Source organism: Panthera onca, chromosome B1, assembly GCF_046562875.1.
Source record: "Panthera onca isolate mPanOnc1 chromosome B1, mPanOnc1 haplotype 2, whole genome shotgun sequence".
Taxonomy (NCBI): domain Eukaryota; kingdom Metazoa; phylum Chordata; class Mammalia; order Carnivora; family Felidae; genus Panthera; species Panthera onca.
Window position 1 is genome coordinate 119,302,845 of NC_138342.1, and position 14,487 is coordinate 119,317,331.

The 14,487-nt window shown below is 38.2% G+C and overlaps 2 protein-coding genes across 11 annotated transcripts in view; both read right to left on the bottom strand.

Annotated features, from left to right (window-relative positions):
- Positions 1-6,692, bottom strand: part of CLGN (calmegin) — a 56,282-nt gene extending 49,590 nt beyond the window's left edge. The window contains exon 1 of one of the 2 annotated variants that reach the window (XM_060654129.3): positions 6,596-6,692. The gene's annotated coding sequence lies outside the window, so the exon portion shown is untranslated. Of the gene's footprint in view, positions 1-6,447; positions 6,470-6,595 lie in introns of those variants that run through there. The other variant, XM_060654130.3, reaches the window with a different exon arrangement.
- Positions 6,693-12,818: 6,126 nt separating this feature from the next.
- The window catches only part of MGAT4D (MGAT4 family member D), a 70,851-nt gene continuing 69,182 nt past the window's right edge, over positions 12,819-14,487 (bottom strand). For all 9 annotated transcript variants that reach the window (XR_009616158.3, XR_009616157.3, XR_009616156.3 and 6 more), the window contains one exon: positions 12,819-13,906. Coding sequence is in view for 1 of the 9 variants with exons in the window: in XM_060654128.3 (XP_060510111.1) it covers positions 13,898-13,906 (9 nt within the window). In the remaining 8 variants the exon portion in view is untranslated. The remainder of the gene's footprint in view (positions 13,907-14,487) is intronic.

Here is a 14,487-nt window from a genome sequence, read left to right on the forward strand (position 1 = left end):
TACAACTTTCTGAGAGTTCGGACACTGCAGTACTACAAAACATTTCAAGAAGTCTGGATCTGATCCTAGAAGGTGAGAAACTACCGAGGTCTGAGATTAATGAAATGAACGAAGATGAAATCCTGGATATAATTATATTACTTTGGTTATACCAGGTTCATTTTCAAAATAATGTTTATATAAATATTATAAAAATATACTTACCTATGTATTTAGGATTTATACTACTTCTACATAGTTCCAAAGAATAGCTTGAGGTATCATGCAAAACAAAAAAACAGACAAAAGTTGCTGAGGACTGGTACTCCTTCTCATTTCTGTATTCCCAGTACCCAAGAGTGCTGGCATGTGATAGGAACAGATACATGTGTATAGAATCAATGAATGAATGCATATGTAAGAGGGGGAAAAAAAAGTCAGGTGGCAAAGGGACTAGACGCTAGTAAGCAACAAACTACGATGAGTTTCTTGTTGAGGCAGTACGCGGCAATAAATTTAGCAAAAAGATTTTTACACAATTAGAGGAAAGCAAAAATAAAATGAGGGAGTTTTCATTGTCTACAAAAGTCTACGAGATCCTTAAAGAAAAAAATTCTCTTTTAGAATTAACTGCTAGAAAAATTTATGGACTGAATCCCTACATAATAAATGTCTTTATTGTCTTGAGAGAAAAATAGTTATGTCAACACTTCTAACATTGGCCTCCTAAAGTTTGTTAGAACATTGGTAAAACTTAACACAGCAAACGTATTTCTATAGAGAAAAGAGATAATGGTCCAGAAAGTTTGCAATTTTATGATCTAATTTAATATGGGGAAATTAGTCATATTTTTAAGTTCTATTCTATATCTATTAAGAAATATCTCTTCTTATGAGTTATTTCAGAATCTTGCTACAGATCGCATTTTAACAACCCAATTCATAATTTACTAGGAAAGATAGTGAACAAAAAGATCAAATTAAGAGGTTTTGTGTTACCATATCACAGAAATAAAACTGGACAAATTCTCACCAAAATTAGAGGGCATTCTTAGAGTTTTCTATGTAACACATAGAAAATTCACTTTGAAAGATCACAAATGAGTTAGAGAGGCAGGTAATAGCGGCATCTTAGAAGGCAGCCTTCTTCCAAAGAAGCTGCAAGACTCCATTTGAAATGCAGTTATTTTCTCACAGAAGAAATGAGCATGCTTCAGAATAAGCTGCATCAGGGATTTATTAATCGTGATAGCTGATGTGTCCAGAAATTCAGGGAAGGTTAGCCAATAGATAATAAAATTCATCATTCACAAATTCATTTAACAACTATTTATGATTGCCAGTTATGTGCCAGGAACTATGTTAGATGCTGAATTTACAGTAATTAGCAAAACATACATAGAAAGCCCTTGATCTGAAAGAGCTTCTAGTCTAGGATGGAAAGCAGACATCAAACGAATAACCCAGGTATTACATGTAAACTATAATACAGAAAAGTAAGTAAGTTCTGGGGTGCCTGGCTGACTCAGACGGTGGAGCATGAGACTCTTGATCTCAGGGTTGTGAGTTCGAGCCTCACTCTGGGTATAGAGATTACTTAAAAATAAAATCTTTAAAAAAAATAAAAGTAAATAAGTTCTAAGAGTTGGGAACTGGGAAACTGAATTTGCATAGTAGGGGAAAGATCAGAGAAAGCCTCCTTGAGAAAGTTACATTTAAGGTGTGATGTAAAGGATAGAGAGGGGTGATTGCCCTAGGCCAAGGACAAAGGAAGCAGCAGCACATGATGAAGGAACTGAAAGGGGAAGAGTGGAGCAAGAAGAGTACGAAGTGCTGTCTCGAGTACATACTATTTTACAAACGTTCATTCTGCAGCACTCTGTGGTGAAGGCGTTAGCATCCCATTATACATAAGCAAAGCAAGGCTCAAGGAGATAGGTAACTTACCTAAGAATACAGACTGCCACTAAATAGAAGGGGCAATACTCAAAGTTAGGTCTAGTTTCAGGCTATACATTCCTTTTACTCAGGCTCTAAGTTAGAACAAATGACATTAAAGTTCTAGGCCTGGGGTGCCTGGGTGGCTCAATCAGTTAAGCATCTGACTTCGGCTCAGGTCATGATCTCACTGCTCATGGGTCAAGCCCCGCATTGGGCTTTACACTGACAGTTCAGAGCCTGGAGCCTGCTTCAGATTCTGTGTCACCTTCTCTCTCTGCCCCTCCCCTGCTTGTGCTCCCTCTCTCTCTCAAAAATAATAATTAAATAACTATTAAAAAAATAAAGTTCTAGGCCTATAAAATATAAAGTTAAATATTTTCTCTTCCATCCTTTAGACATATATTTTGGTTTCTGTGGGTTTTATACTTGAAAATCCTTTTTTTATGTGTATCCAAACTATGACTTACGCATATATAGTTTAAATGGCTTTTAAAATCTTTCCAGCAAAGATTTTAAAGCAGCTTAAGCCTATATAAAAATATAAAAACTAACAACTTCATGGTAATACCTTACATTACTATGACCCTTTAAAATTTTACAGTGCTCATATAAATTTTAAGACATTTAAGAAGATAATTGGCTTACTATCAGAACTATAATTATCACATGCCAGATAACATAAATGTATCTAGGTATCTCCTCTCCTTAACAAAGCTAGAAGGTATGTTTTCATTAACTGTTAATACTTCTACTTTCCTACGTTAGACAGAATAATGACCCCCCCCCAAAGATATTTACACCCTAATCCTTGGGTCTTGTGAATGTTACCTCATATAGCAAAAAGGGCTTTAAAGATGGAATTAAGGTTGCTAATTAGCTGACCCTAAAATAGAGGGACTATGCTGGACTATCCAGGTGGGCCCAATTTAATTACATGGGCCCTTAAAAGTAGAAGAGAAAGCCCTTGAGAGATGGGTAGAAGAGATTTGAAGAGTAAGAGGAACTTCACCCACCAGAGAGACCTTGTAGACGGAGAAGGGGGCCGTAAGCCAAGCAATGTGAATAGTCTCTAGAAGCTGAAAACAGCCCTCAGCTGACTGTCAACAAACAGGAACCTTAGTCCTACAGCCACAAGAAACAGAGTTCTGCCACCAACCTGAATGAACAAGGAAGCAGAACTTTCTCAGAGCTTCTAGTAAACAGTGATGCCTGGCCTACGCCTTGATGTTAGCTCCGTGAGACTGTGTCAGACTTCTGGCCTATAGAACCGTGAGAAAATAAATCTGTATTACTTTAAGATCCTACATTTGTGGGATCAGTTCTGGCAGCAATGAAAACTAATACTTTTATCATTCCTGAGCTTCTTGATTCAACTTCTTTGAAACTGATGTTACTAACAAAGTCATTTTTAATTCTATTGCCTACTGTTCTCCTGACTGCTTTCCTCTTGGAGTCATCTCCTCCCTTGGTTTTTATGTCCCTGTTCCTGATTCTTGATTCTCTTCATCTTCTCTGCCCCCTTCATGGGCACTTTCTCCAATCTTCTGTAAATGTTGCTATTCCTTAGGGTTCCATCCCCAGGCTCTCTTCTTACATTATATATACTCTTGATTTCTACCTATAAAAGCTAGGTAAGGACTCCCAAATCTTACCCTCAGCTCAAAAAGCACTCCTTTTTTTTTTTTACAAATATAATTTATTGTCAAGTTGGCTTACATACAACACCCAGTGCTCATCCCAACAAGTGTCCTCCTCAATGCCCATCACCCACTTTCCCGTCTCCCCCACCTCCCCATCCACCCTCAGTTTGTTCTCTGTATTTGAGTCTCTTGTGGTTTGCCTCCCCCCACTCCCTGTTTGTAACTTTTTTTTTTTTTCCCAAGCACTCCTTGATTTCAAATCACTATCCATCTTCAAGGGTGTCCCAAAGCTTCTGCTAATTTGAATGTGGGCTTTCCACCCAAATCTGCTTCTCTTATCTCTTGAACGCTCTGCTTCCATTAACCATACCTCCAGTCAGCTAAATCAAATTACTTTGCCATTATCATAAGACTATTGTTTCTTACTGATCCCCTATGTCATTAGCAACTGAACGCATTTGGGCATTTCTTAAATGCCTCAGTCTATCCCCACGACACAGCCTGATTTAGGAACCTATCATTTCTGAAGAGGATCAACAAACTCCCACTTTGCCTCTTCACTTCCAGTCTTGCCAATCTCCAAATCTATCCTCTCTACCTTCTCTCTAGCATGAGTTTTCGAAAACAAGTCTTACTGTTTATAAAAATGTACAGTAGTTCTTCGTAGTGCTCAGCATAAATTCTGTCCTTTTCAAACTCCTTTCTTTCTCTCCAACACTCAACTCTGTAACACATTAGTACTTTTCTGTATGTTGTATCTTATAACTGAGAGGCCCTTCTGCTGTTCAGCTTCACTGAGGACTCCCCCAACACTGGTATGCCTCAAAAGTGGTGTTTCAAAGTCACTATTTTTAAAGTCTTAGTTGTCCTGTAGCTTCAGGAGGAACCCAACTACAAGATGATACAACAGAAAGTTATACACTGAACTTGGCACTATCACACCAAGCTTCTAGTTCTATTATTAAAAAGGCAAGAGGTTAAAACTGCTTTGGGCTTGTTTTGTTTTTCATTTTGCCAAGTGAAAGAGTTAAACTACATGATTTAAAGGTCTATTAAAGTGGACAATTCTAGCTTTCTAATTAAGAGCACTAAAACTCGGTCCTGAAAAGCAGTAAGGCTAACTTATAACACTGTTCAATTTCTAGAGATCCATCAACATACTTGCATCATTCATACACAATTAACTTTATCAACTAGATAATATAATTATCTTTGTTTAATTAAAAAATGTTTATTTATGGGGCGCCTGGGTGGCTCAGTTGGTTAAGTGTCTGACTTCAGCTCAAGTCATGATCTCACAGTCTGTGAGTTCGAGCCCCGCGTCGGGCTCTGTGCTGACAGCGCAGAGCCTGGAACCTGTTTCAGATTCTGTGTCTCTCTCTCTGTCTGCCCCTCCCCTGCTCAGGCTCTGTCTCTCTCTGTCTCAAAAATAAGTAAAAACATTAAAAAAAATTTTTTTGTAATGTTTATTTATTTTTGAGGGGCGGGGAGGGGCAGAGAGAGAGGGAGACAGAAAATCCCAAGCAGGTTCCACGCTGTCATTACAGAGCCAGAGATGGGGCCCACTCACCAACCATGATATCATGACCTGAGCGGGGATCAAGAGTCCCAAGCTTAACAAACTGAGCCACCCAGGTAACCCTAATATCGATTATCTCGTTCCAAGGCATCAGGGATAGGTCTACATGGTACTGGAAGACCAAACCAATTAAATATGAAGGCAAAACTGTAAAGTGAAGAGAGGCCAACTTAAGGTGACCAAAAGGAAGGATACCTCGAGTGATTAAATGACATAGAGTGATGTAAAAACTTTAAGAATTTTTTTCTTAAAAAAATTTCTTTAAAATTTTTTTAATGTTTATTTATTATTGAAAGACAGAGACAGTGTGAGCAGGGGAGGGACAGAGAGAGAGGGAGACACAGAATCAGAAGCAGGCTCCAGGCTCTGAGCTGTCAGCACAGAGCCGGATGCGGGCCTAGAACCCACGAACCGTGAGATCATGACCTGAGCCATAGTCTGACACTTAACCGACTGAGCCACCCAGGCGCCCCTCTTAAAAAGTTTTTAAGTAAATCTTACGACTACATCAGGGTTTTGATGGCTTTTATGCAGCAAAATTTTCAAAATAAATTAACTTCTAATTTGAGACTTCTTCCCATGGCCATTCAATTTACTTTCTCGCTCCTTGCACCACCCCCTCCTCTTCTGAGCTTTATTGACACTTGATTTTAAATCCCAAGCAAATGCCTTCTTGTTACTTGGGCGATGCTAAAATAATATCAGCTAAAATGTCTTGATTGATCGTAAGCAGGCTTTAGGCGATAATGAGTCTATAGTAATTAGGGCTTCACTGGATTCAACCCAACTCTTTTGCTCAGTCCCTGGAGGCACACACCGGGCTCCAAGCAGCGCATCTAGGGAGTGGCCAGGAATTAAAGGCCACCACTGCCAAGAGGGTTGAATCTGTTCGTCTTTACAAAGCTGGGAATTGCGTAAACTGAGCCTTTTTTGTTTTTGCTCACGATTTTAAAACTAGTGGGTGGGGTGAGCCGCGCCCTGACACGCCCGGGCCTTCCATACATCCCTCGGGAGCGCGCACCAGGGCTCGAGCTTGGAATGGGGCTGAAATGGTAACCGCTGGAATAACGGACTCGGCTCGCTGGGGCCGCGCAAGCCTTGGAGGCAGAGAACACCAGCCTCCTCGGCGCCCCAGCCCCCGCCTCAGCGCAGCAGGTGGACACCGCGGTTCGGGAGGACCCAACGGACCCGATGTGGCATCAACTCCCGCCGCCCTTGGTGGCTTTTCTCCTCCCGAGGACAGGACAGCCCACCCAAGAACCTCGCTCGGGGCACCTCCATCCCAGAACTCAAGAACCACTCCCTCACCTGGCCCCAACCAGTTCAGCCTGGCGGGTTGCCAAAGAAAGGTGTGCGGCCCAGGAATCCCCGCCCTGGGCGTAAATGCAATGACTGCGATTCCTCACTCTAGCCGGAGCGCAAAGGGCAGTAGGAAAGTGGCGTACTGCCCACGCACCTGTCTTGCGGGCCCGTTTTCAGCAGTGGCAGCTCAGATGTCCGAGTCGCTGCCACTTGGTCCCCGTGTCTCCCCAGACCAATCCCGCCGGCGGCCGCCCAGAAGCGACTGCTAACCGCGCATGCGCGAGCGGCCGCAGGCAGGGAGGCGGCGGCGGTCCGCGCGCACCTGCGTGGAGGCTCAACTGGCGCGGAGGGGGCGCTGCCCAGCGAGGCTAGGCTGCAGCTGCGGGGCCCAACCGTAAGTCGCGCCCTTGGGCCTCGCGCCCGCTCAGCGGGCCAGGAGTGAAGTGGGCTGGCCGGGCACGAATTCCTCCCTCTTAGCCCAAAGAGTTTCTCCTCCCTGCCCTCTCTGCAATCAGAGGGGTAGTGCCTGCTATTGCACATAAATGGATCCTGAGTTTTATATAACTCACATTTTTGAACAGTGTCCAGTTAGTACCCCAGGCCTTTCCTAGAGTTCTAGATGTTGAGAGGTCGTTGTGCTCAGCAGGGAGGCTTCCTATTTCGTGTGGGTGTGTGGTTAAGTATAGACGTATTAAATGTGAACGTAACACATTATTTTCTTTCTGAAATTGCTAATATTTATTGTGTTCTCTGTACTCCAGGGGTTTTACATTATTTTATTTAACCATCACAACCCTGGTGAAGGAACTAAAGATAATTACTTGCCTGAATCTATGATTAACAAATGGTGGAAATAGGGTTTAAATCCAGGCGCATCTCTCTCATAGTCTGTACTTTTAACCAAACACACCAAAATTAAAAATACAACATAAACGTAGTATTGAATCTCAAGTTTCCTTGCCTCATTGATAGTGGATCATACACATTTTGCTAATATTTTATAGCAAATCTTGACTGAATTAGAATGTTTGGGATGTATAGTAGGCATATGTTTAACTGTTTTAAAAAATGCTGAACAAGCTTCCAAAATGGCTGTTTTACATCCCCACCAGAATGTGTGAGAATTCCAGTTACACTACATTTTCACTATTGCATAGTATGGTCAATCTTAGTCTTTCTAGAGACCAATCAATGATGTCTCAATGTGGTTTTAAATGCTATGTAGTTTTCTTATACATACCAAATCCTCTCCTTAGGACTTCTATCATTTTGTATTTCCAGTGTATGAGAGTGTTTATTTTCCACATAACCTTACCCAACAGAATGCATTGTCAAGCATTTGAATTTTTGTCAACGTCATGACTGATATCTCAGTGTAGTTTCAATTTAAAAAAAATTTTTTTTTAATTTTTTTTTTTTAACGTTTATTTATTTTTGAGACAGAAAGAGACAGAGCATGAGCGGGGGAGGGTCAGAGAGAGAGGGAGACACAGAATCGGAAGCAGGCTCCAGGCTCTGAGCTGTCAGCACAGAGCCCGACTCGGGGCTGAAACTCACCGACCGTGAGATCATGACCTGAGCCGAAGTCGGACGCTCAACCGACCAAGCCACCCAGGCGCCCCTAAAAAAATTTTTTAATGTTTATTTTTGAAAGAGAGAGCACAAGCAGGAGAGGGACAGAGAGAAAGAAAGAGGTAGATACAGAATCTGAAACAGTCTCCAGGCTCTAAACTGTCAGCACAGAGCCTGTCACAGGGCTTGAACTCTGGAATGGCAAGATCACAACCTGAGCCAAAATCCAGCACTTTAACTGAGCCACCCAGGCGCCTGCCCTGGTTTTGATTTTTACTTGTGAGGTCGGATAAATTTTTATGCATAAGGACAATGTTTCCTTTTTATTGCGTCCAGATTTTGAGTCATTGAATAGCTTTCCCTACTCCAGGTTCATCTATATTTTAATACTTATATAATTTTATTATTTTTTATTATAGTTTTTTATTATACTATCATACTATTATACTTTATTTATTATACTTTTTTATTATAAGTTTATTATTTGAAGTTTATTTTTCTGTAACATGTAAATATTTCTTTAAATGGCTATCCAGTTGCCCCAATATCATCAGAATATCTCTTTGCCCAGTGATTTAAGATACTGCTTTTATCATTTACTAAATATCTATATTTACTTGGGTATATTTCTGGACTTTCGATTCTATTTCACTGATCTGTGTAGTGCTAGCACAAAGTATCACACTATTTTAATTATAGAGGCTTTGAAAAATGTTTTAGTATCTGGTTGTTTCAGATGCCCTCTTAGCACTTCCTTTTCAGTGCTTTTCTAGATATTCCTGAATGGGTTTTTTTTCCATATGAACTTGAATATCAATATGCCAACCCCCAGGAAAAAAAGGATTGTTCGCGTATTTATTGGAATCACAATAAAATTTTTAGTTAACTTAGGAAGAACTAATATTTTGATGAGATATCCTGTCCAAGAAGAGAGAGGTCTATTTGCTTGAGTCTCCTCTTGCATCTTTAGGAGAGTTTCATAGCCTTCCTCATATAGGTTTTACACAGTAGTTTACCTTTAGATCAACTTTATTGAGATTTACATACAATAAATATCATTCATTTAAAGTTTACAATTTGACAGGTGTATGTATACACCTTTGAAATCACTTCCACAATCAAAATACAGGATATTTCCATCACTTTCAAACCGTTTCCTGGTTTTGTACATTTCTTCCTAGGTTTGTTCCTGAATCTTTTTCACTGCTATTATAAAAGAGATTTTCTCATTCATCACATAATCTAAGGATTTATTTTCACTTTTAAGAAGTTACTCATTTATATATATATATTATATATACATATATATATATGTAATTTTTTTTTGAGAGAGAGTGCACACATGAGCAGGAGTGGGGGAGGGGGAAGTAGAGGGAGGGAGAATCTGAGAATCTCAAGCGGGCTCCATGTCCAGCACAGAGCCCGACGTGGGGCTTGATCCCATGACCCTGAGATCATGACCTGAGCTGAAATCAAGAGTCTGACATTTAAATGACTGAGCCACCCAGGCACCCAAGTAGTTAATAATTTTTGAATGCCAAATTTATATCCTGATTCCTTGCTAAATTATTTTATTTGAATTAGTTTTGTGATTAAGTCCCCTGACTTCTTCAAACAGAATTTTACTTATTTTCCAATTCTTATGTCTATAATCTTTTTTTCTTATCAAATTTCACTGGTTAACATTGCCAGAACAATTTAACAGTCCTGAAGATAGCAGGGGATCATTTGCTCTGTTTTCTGATGTTAGTAGAAATGCCTCCAGTGTTTCCCCATTAAATAAAGAACCATTTTTAGGACTGAGGTACATACCTTGTATTTATGATTGTCAGATTTAGCAAATTAAAATACACAACACCCCATGAGATTCTAATTTCATATAAACAAGTAATTTTTTAGACATACTTTTAGACATGCATTTTTCATATGTGTTTTTTATCTGGCCCTTAATTTTATCATGTTAAGAAAGTATCCATTCATTGCAATTTTCTTTAATATTCTTATTAAAAATAGGTCTTGCCTTTTTTCAAAGGCTTTTTTCAGCATCTATGGAGGTAATCATTTGATTCTTCTCCTTAGACCTATTAGTAAGAATCCTATCCAGATTTTTGCACCTCTGGTATTAAAAAAACCAGGACATGGTATGTTGTTTTCTTAACGTGGCTTGGGAGTTTATTTCTAATATTGCATTTAAGATTTTTGCATCAATTGTCATAAATGGTATAGGTCTGTGGTTTTCTTTTTTGTGCTCTCATTATTAGGACCAGGTATTCATGTTATACTTACATCATTAAAAGAATTTGTGAATTTTCCTTTATTTGCTATACTCTGAAACAATGTTAAAACATTGGGACTATCTGGTTTCTAGGAGCTAAGTTCCCCTGTGCAATCATCTGGGCCTGGTGGCTCTTTGTGCTTATAATTTCTCAATAAATTTCTCTATTTCTTCTATGAAAATTTATTGGTTTAAACTTTCTGTCTCACATCTCCAAAGGCAAGGGAATTAAAAGCAAAAATGAACTATAGGGACCTCATGAAGATAAAAAGCTTCTGCACTGCAAAGGAAACAATCAACAAAACTAAAAGGCAACTGACAGAATGGGAAAAGATATTTGCAAATGACATATCGGACAAAGGGCTAGTATCCAAAATCTATAAAGAACTCACCAAACACCACTCCCGAAAAACAAATAATCCAGTGAAGAAATGGGCAGAAAACATGAATAGACACTTCTCTAAAGAAGACATCCAGATGGCCAACAGGCACATGAAAAGATGCTCAACTCACTGCTCCTCAGGGAAGTACAGATCAAAACCACACTGAGATATCACCCCACGCCAGTCAGAGTGGCTAACATAAACAAATCAGGAGCCTATAGATACTGGAGAGGATGTGGAGAAACGGGAACCCTCTTGCACTGTTGGTGGCAATGCAAACTTGTGCAGCCGCTCTGGAAAACAGTGTGGAGATTCCTCAAAAAATTAAAAATAGATCTACCCTATGACCCAGAAATAGCACTGCTAGGAATTTACCCAAGGGATACATGAGTGCTGATGCATAGGGGCACTTGTACCCCAATGTTTATAGCAGCACTTTCAACAGTAGCCAAATTATGGGAACAGCCTAAATGTCCATCAACTGATGAATGGATAAAGAAATTGTGATGTATATACACAATGGAATACTACTTGGCAATGAGAAAGAATGAAATATGGCCTTTTGTAGCAACGTGGATGGAACTGGAGAGTGTTATGCTAAGTGAAATAAGTCATACAGAGAAAGACAGATACCATATGTCTTCACTTTTATGTGGATCCTGAGAAACTTAACAGAAGACCATGGGGGAGGGAAAGGGAAAAAAAAGTTAGAGAGGGAGGGAAGCAAACCATAAGAGACTCTTAAAAACTGAGAATAAACTGAGGGTTGATGGGGGGGGGGGTGGGAGGGAGGGGAAAGTGGTTGATGGGCATTGAGGAGGGCACCTATTGGGATGAGCACTCGGTGTTGTATGGAAACCAATTGGACAATAAATTTCATATTTAAAAAAAATTTTTTTTAAAACTTTGTCTACTCACATCAATTTTGGTAAACTGCATTCTAAAAAATCCTCATTTTATCTGGGCTTTTAGAAAGAAAACTAGTATCAGCAAAACAAAAACCTATCAGCTCACATAAACTTCCTCATAATTTGTTGCCTATGACTGGCTATTAATTAATAACACAACATCTAAAAAGTAACTAGTTTTCATAGGAAAATGCCTGCCCAGATAATTACTGAAATTCTGCCACAGGGTGGATGGTCCATATTAAGAGTGTACAACCAACCCTGAGATACTTTTATACACCTATGTTGGTAGAGGGTTAACTCTCTCCCTCTCCCCAAGAGCGTAGTCACATTTACTATTACTGCTAATATTAGTTATATTACCGTGTTACTGTTTACTTCAATGGTAAATAGTGCAGTTGTTGGTAGCTTATCTCAATACTGGAATTTTTTGTAAAAGGGAATTTTACCTATCATGTCTCCAAAGTTTGCAGAGCTTCTATTTACTTCAAAAGTAGTGTTTGAGGGGGAAAAAAAAAAAAGATTTCAGTAGAAATGTGTCTGAATGTGGTTTCTACAAACTCATCTGTTATATTGAGCCAAGGGCATAAATATATCATATGCTTTCATACATATGCTTGAGGGAAAGTGACTTTTAAAAGCAAAATCAGTATGAATGTTATAAAACAATGCCCAAAACAGCCAATAAGCACTATTTGCTCTGCTATATCCCAGATGAGTGTCAGGGATTCTCCAAATCACCCCTTTCTCAGACACCTCAGTCCAGGGACCATGGGTGAGGAGTGAAACGGTCCAAACATCCAGCAATTGGGCAGAAGAGATGGGGATGGAAACTGGGGGTGTCTCTCCTGGCTACACTATCAACATTTTCTGGAAATGCTTTGTGTTGACTGCCAAAATTCTCTGTTCTGGAATCATTTCATTAAGGGCAACAGTTATCGTGTTGAATCTTTAAGGCTTCTCTTCAACTTCTCTCTCTTTTTTTTCTTCTAGCATCTGCCACAGGTAACATCCATGTAATGTCTTTTCTTCTTCTCCCCCCACCAACCACCCTAACCCAGATTCACTGAAATATACTTGACATATTGCTTCTTCTTTTCTAAAAGGAGAGACTGAAATGGACACATGTGAACAGTTCATCTTTCATATTCTTTTTATATGTTGGTATGTGACACAGTTCATACTGAGCTAAATATGTAAAGTTTTGGCACTCAAGGATAGGTAATACACAATAGGAAGTACAATTTTCATATTTTATTGATGAATAAGAAGGAAGAAGAAATATCTCTTATTATCTTTCAAAATAAATAAAATAAAACTCAACAGAATAACAAGAAGAATAGTGGAGTTTAATAGACTCCTATAAGAAACTGATAATCAAGCAGACAAAAATTAGGAAGAATTTAAAAAACCTGAATAAGTAAATTAAAAAGCCTGATATAAGAGAATTCTGCACCCAATAATTGGGAATATTTAAGAAGACGTTTTTAAAGCACAAAACACATTTATAAGAAACAAATGAATGCAACATATTTTAAAGGGAGTCTACAGACACTATACATTCTTTTCAAATTCACATGAAACATAAGCATTCTTAACAATTCTCAAATCTCATCACACAGATAAAATCCACTAAGAACAATGTAATTAAATGAGAAATCAACAGTAAAAGATGGCAAAAACCAACATATTGGAAAAAAAAAGAAAACACTCCCAAATAACCCATGAGCTAAGAAAGTAATAATAAGAGAAATTACAAAATCTTTTAGAACTGAATGACTATCGGAATACATAAATATTGAGAGGCTGGTAAACCAGTTCAAACAGCACTTTAGGGGTAAGTTCATAGTTTTAAATGCACTTATTTAAAAGACAAGAAGATATTGTGGCACTGCCAGACCCAGACTTAGATTGTGCTTTCTTTAGATGTCCTAACAAAATGGATGAGAACATATACCAATTTACACAGAACCTATCCATGACAAGTTTCTGAACTATTAGCTATTTATTAAGATTATGTGATAGCATAACTACGTCAACAAAATTCATTTCTTAATTTTCAAAAACTTCCCTGCCTTTACTATTTTTTTAATTAAATTATAATAGTAAGGGTACAAACATCATAAATAAACACTGTAATTTTCCTTGACATAAGAGGAAGCTTAACACTTTCAAGCCTACAAGTGTGTTAATTTCTGAATTCTCTTCTATACAATTATGCATTTTCATTATTATAATTTCTGAAAGATGCCATGAGAAATCAGGCTTATCTGAGGTTCCAATGTATTACAGAATTTTTCTTGTTATGCTTATTATCTTCATATTTTCTGAAATAAAAACAAGAAGTGTATAATATCTAGAAAATTAATTAAATAGAAATTAATTAATTCACAAGAATATAATTATTTTTATGAAAAATTTTGATAACATTCTTTATTCTATCCTTTTGACCACTCTTTCACCTTATAAGTAGAGAAGAATATTTAAATTGGCAAAGACATGATTCTTAAGATGTATTAGACAATATCAATTTTAATACCATCATGGTGTTAAAATTATTGAAAATAGATTTCCATCACTGGGATACCTGGGATTATCACTAAAGCCAACCAACTGTTATAGATAAGGTACAAATATTTTTAAATAAACTGTACACCTAACATGGGGCTCAAATTCACAACCCCGAGATTAAGAGTTGCATGCTCTACTGAGCCAGCCAGGTGCCCCTAATATGACAATATCCAGATATCTTTAAACATTTACTTTATTTTTATAATTTAAAATATAAATAAATATAGGAAAGATTTAAGATTGAAACATAATAAACATAAACATAAAATTGAAACATAATAATCTTTTAACACTAATATATGAAAGAAAATCAGAGACTAAATATAAAATTAGAACT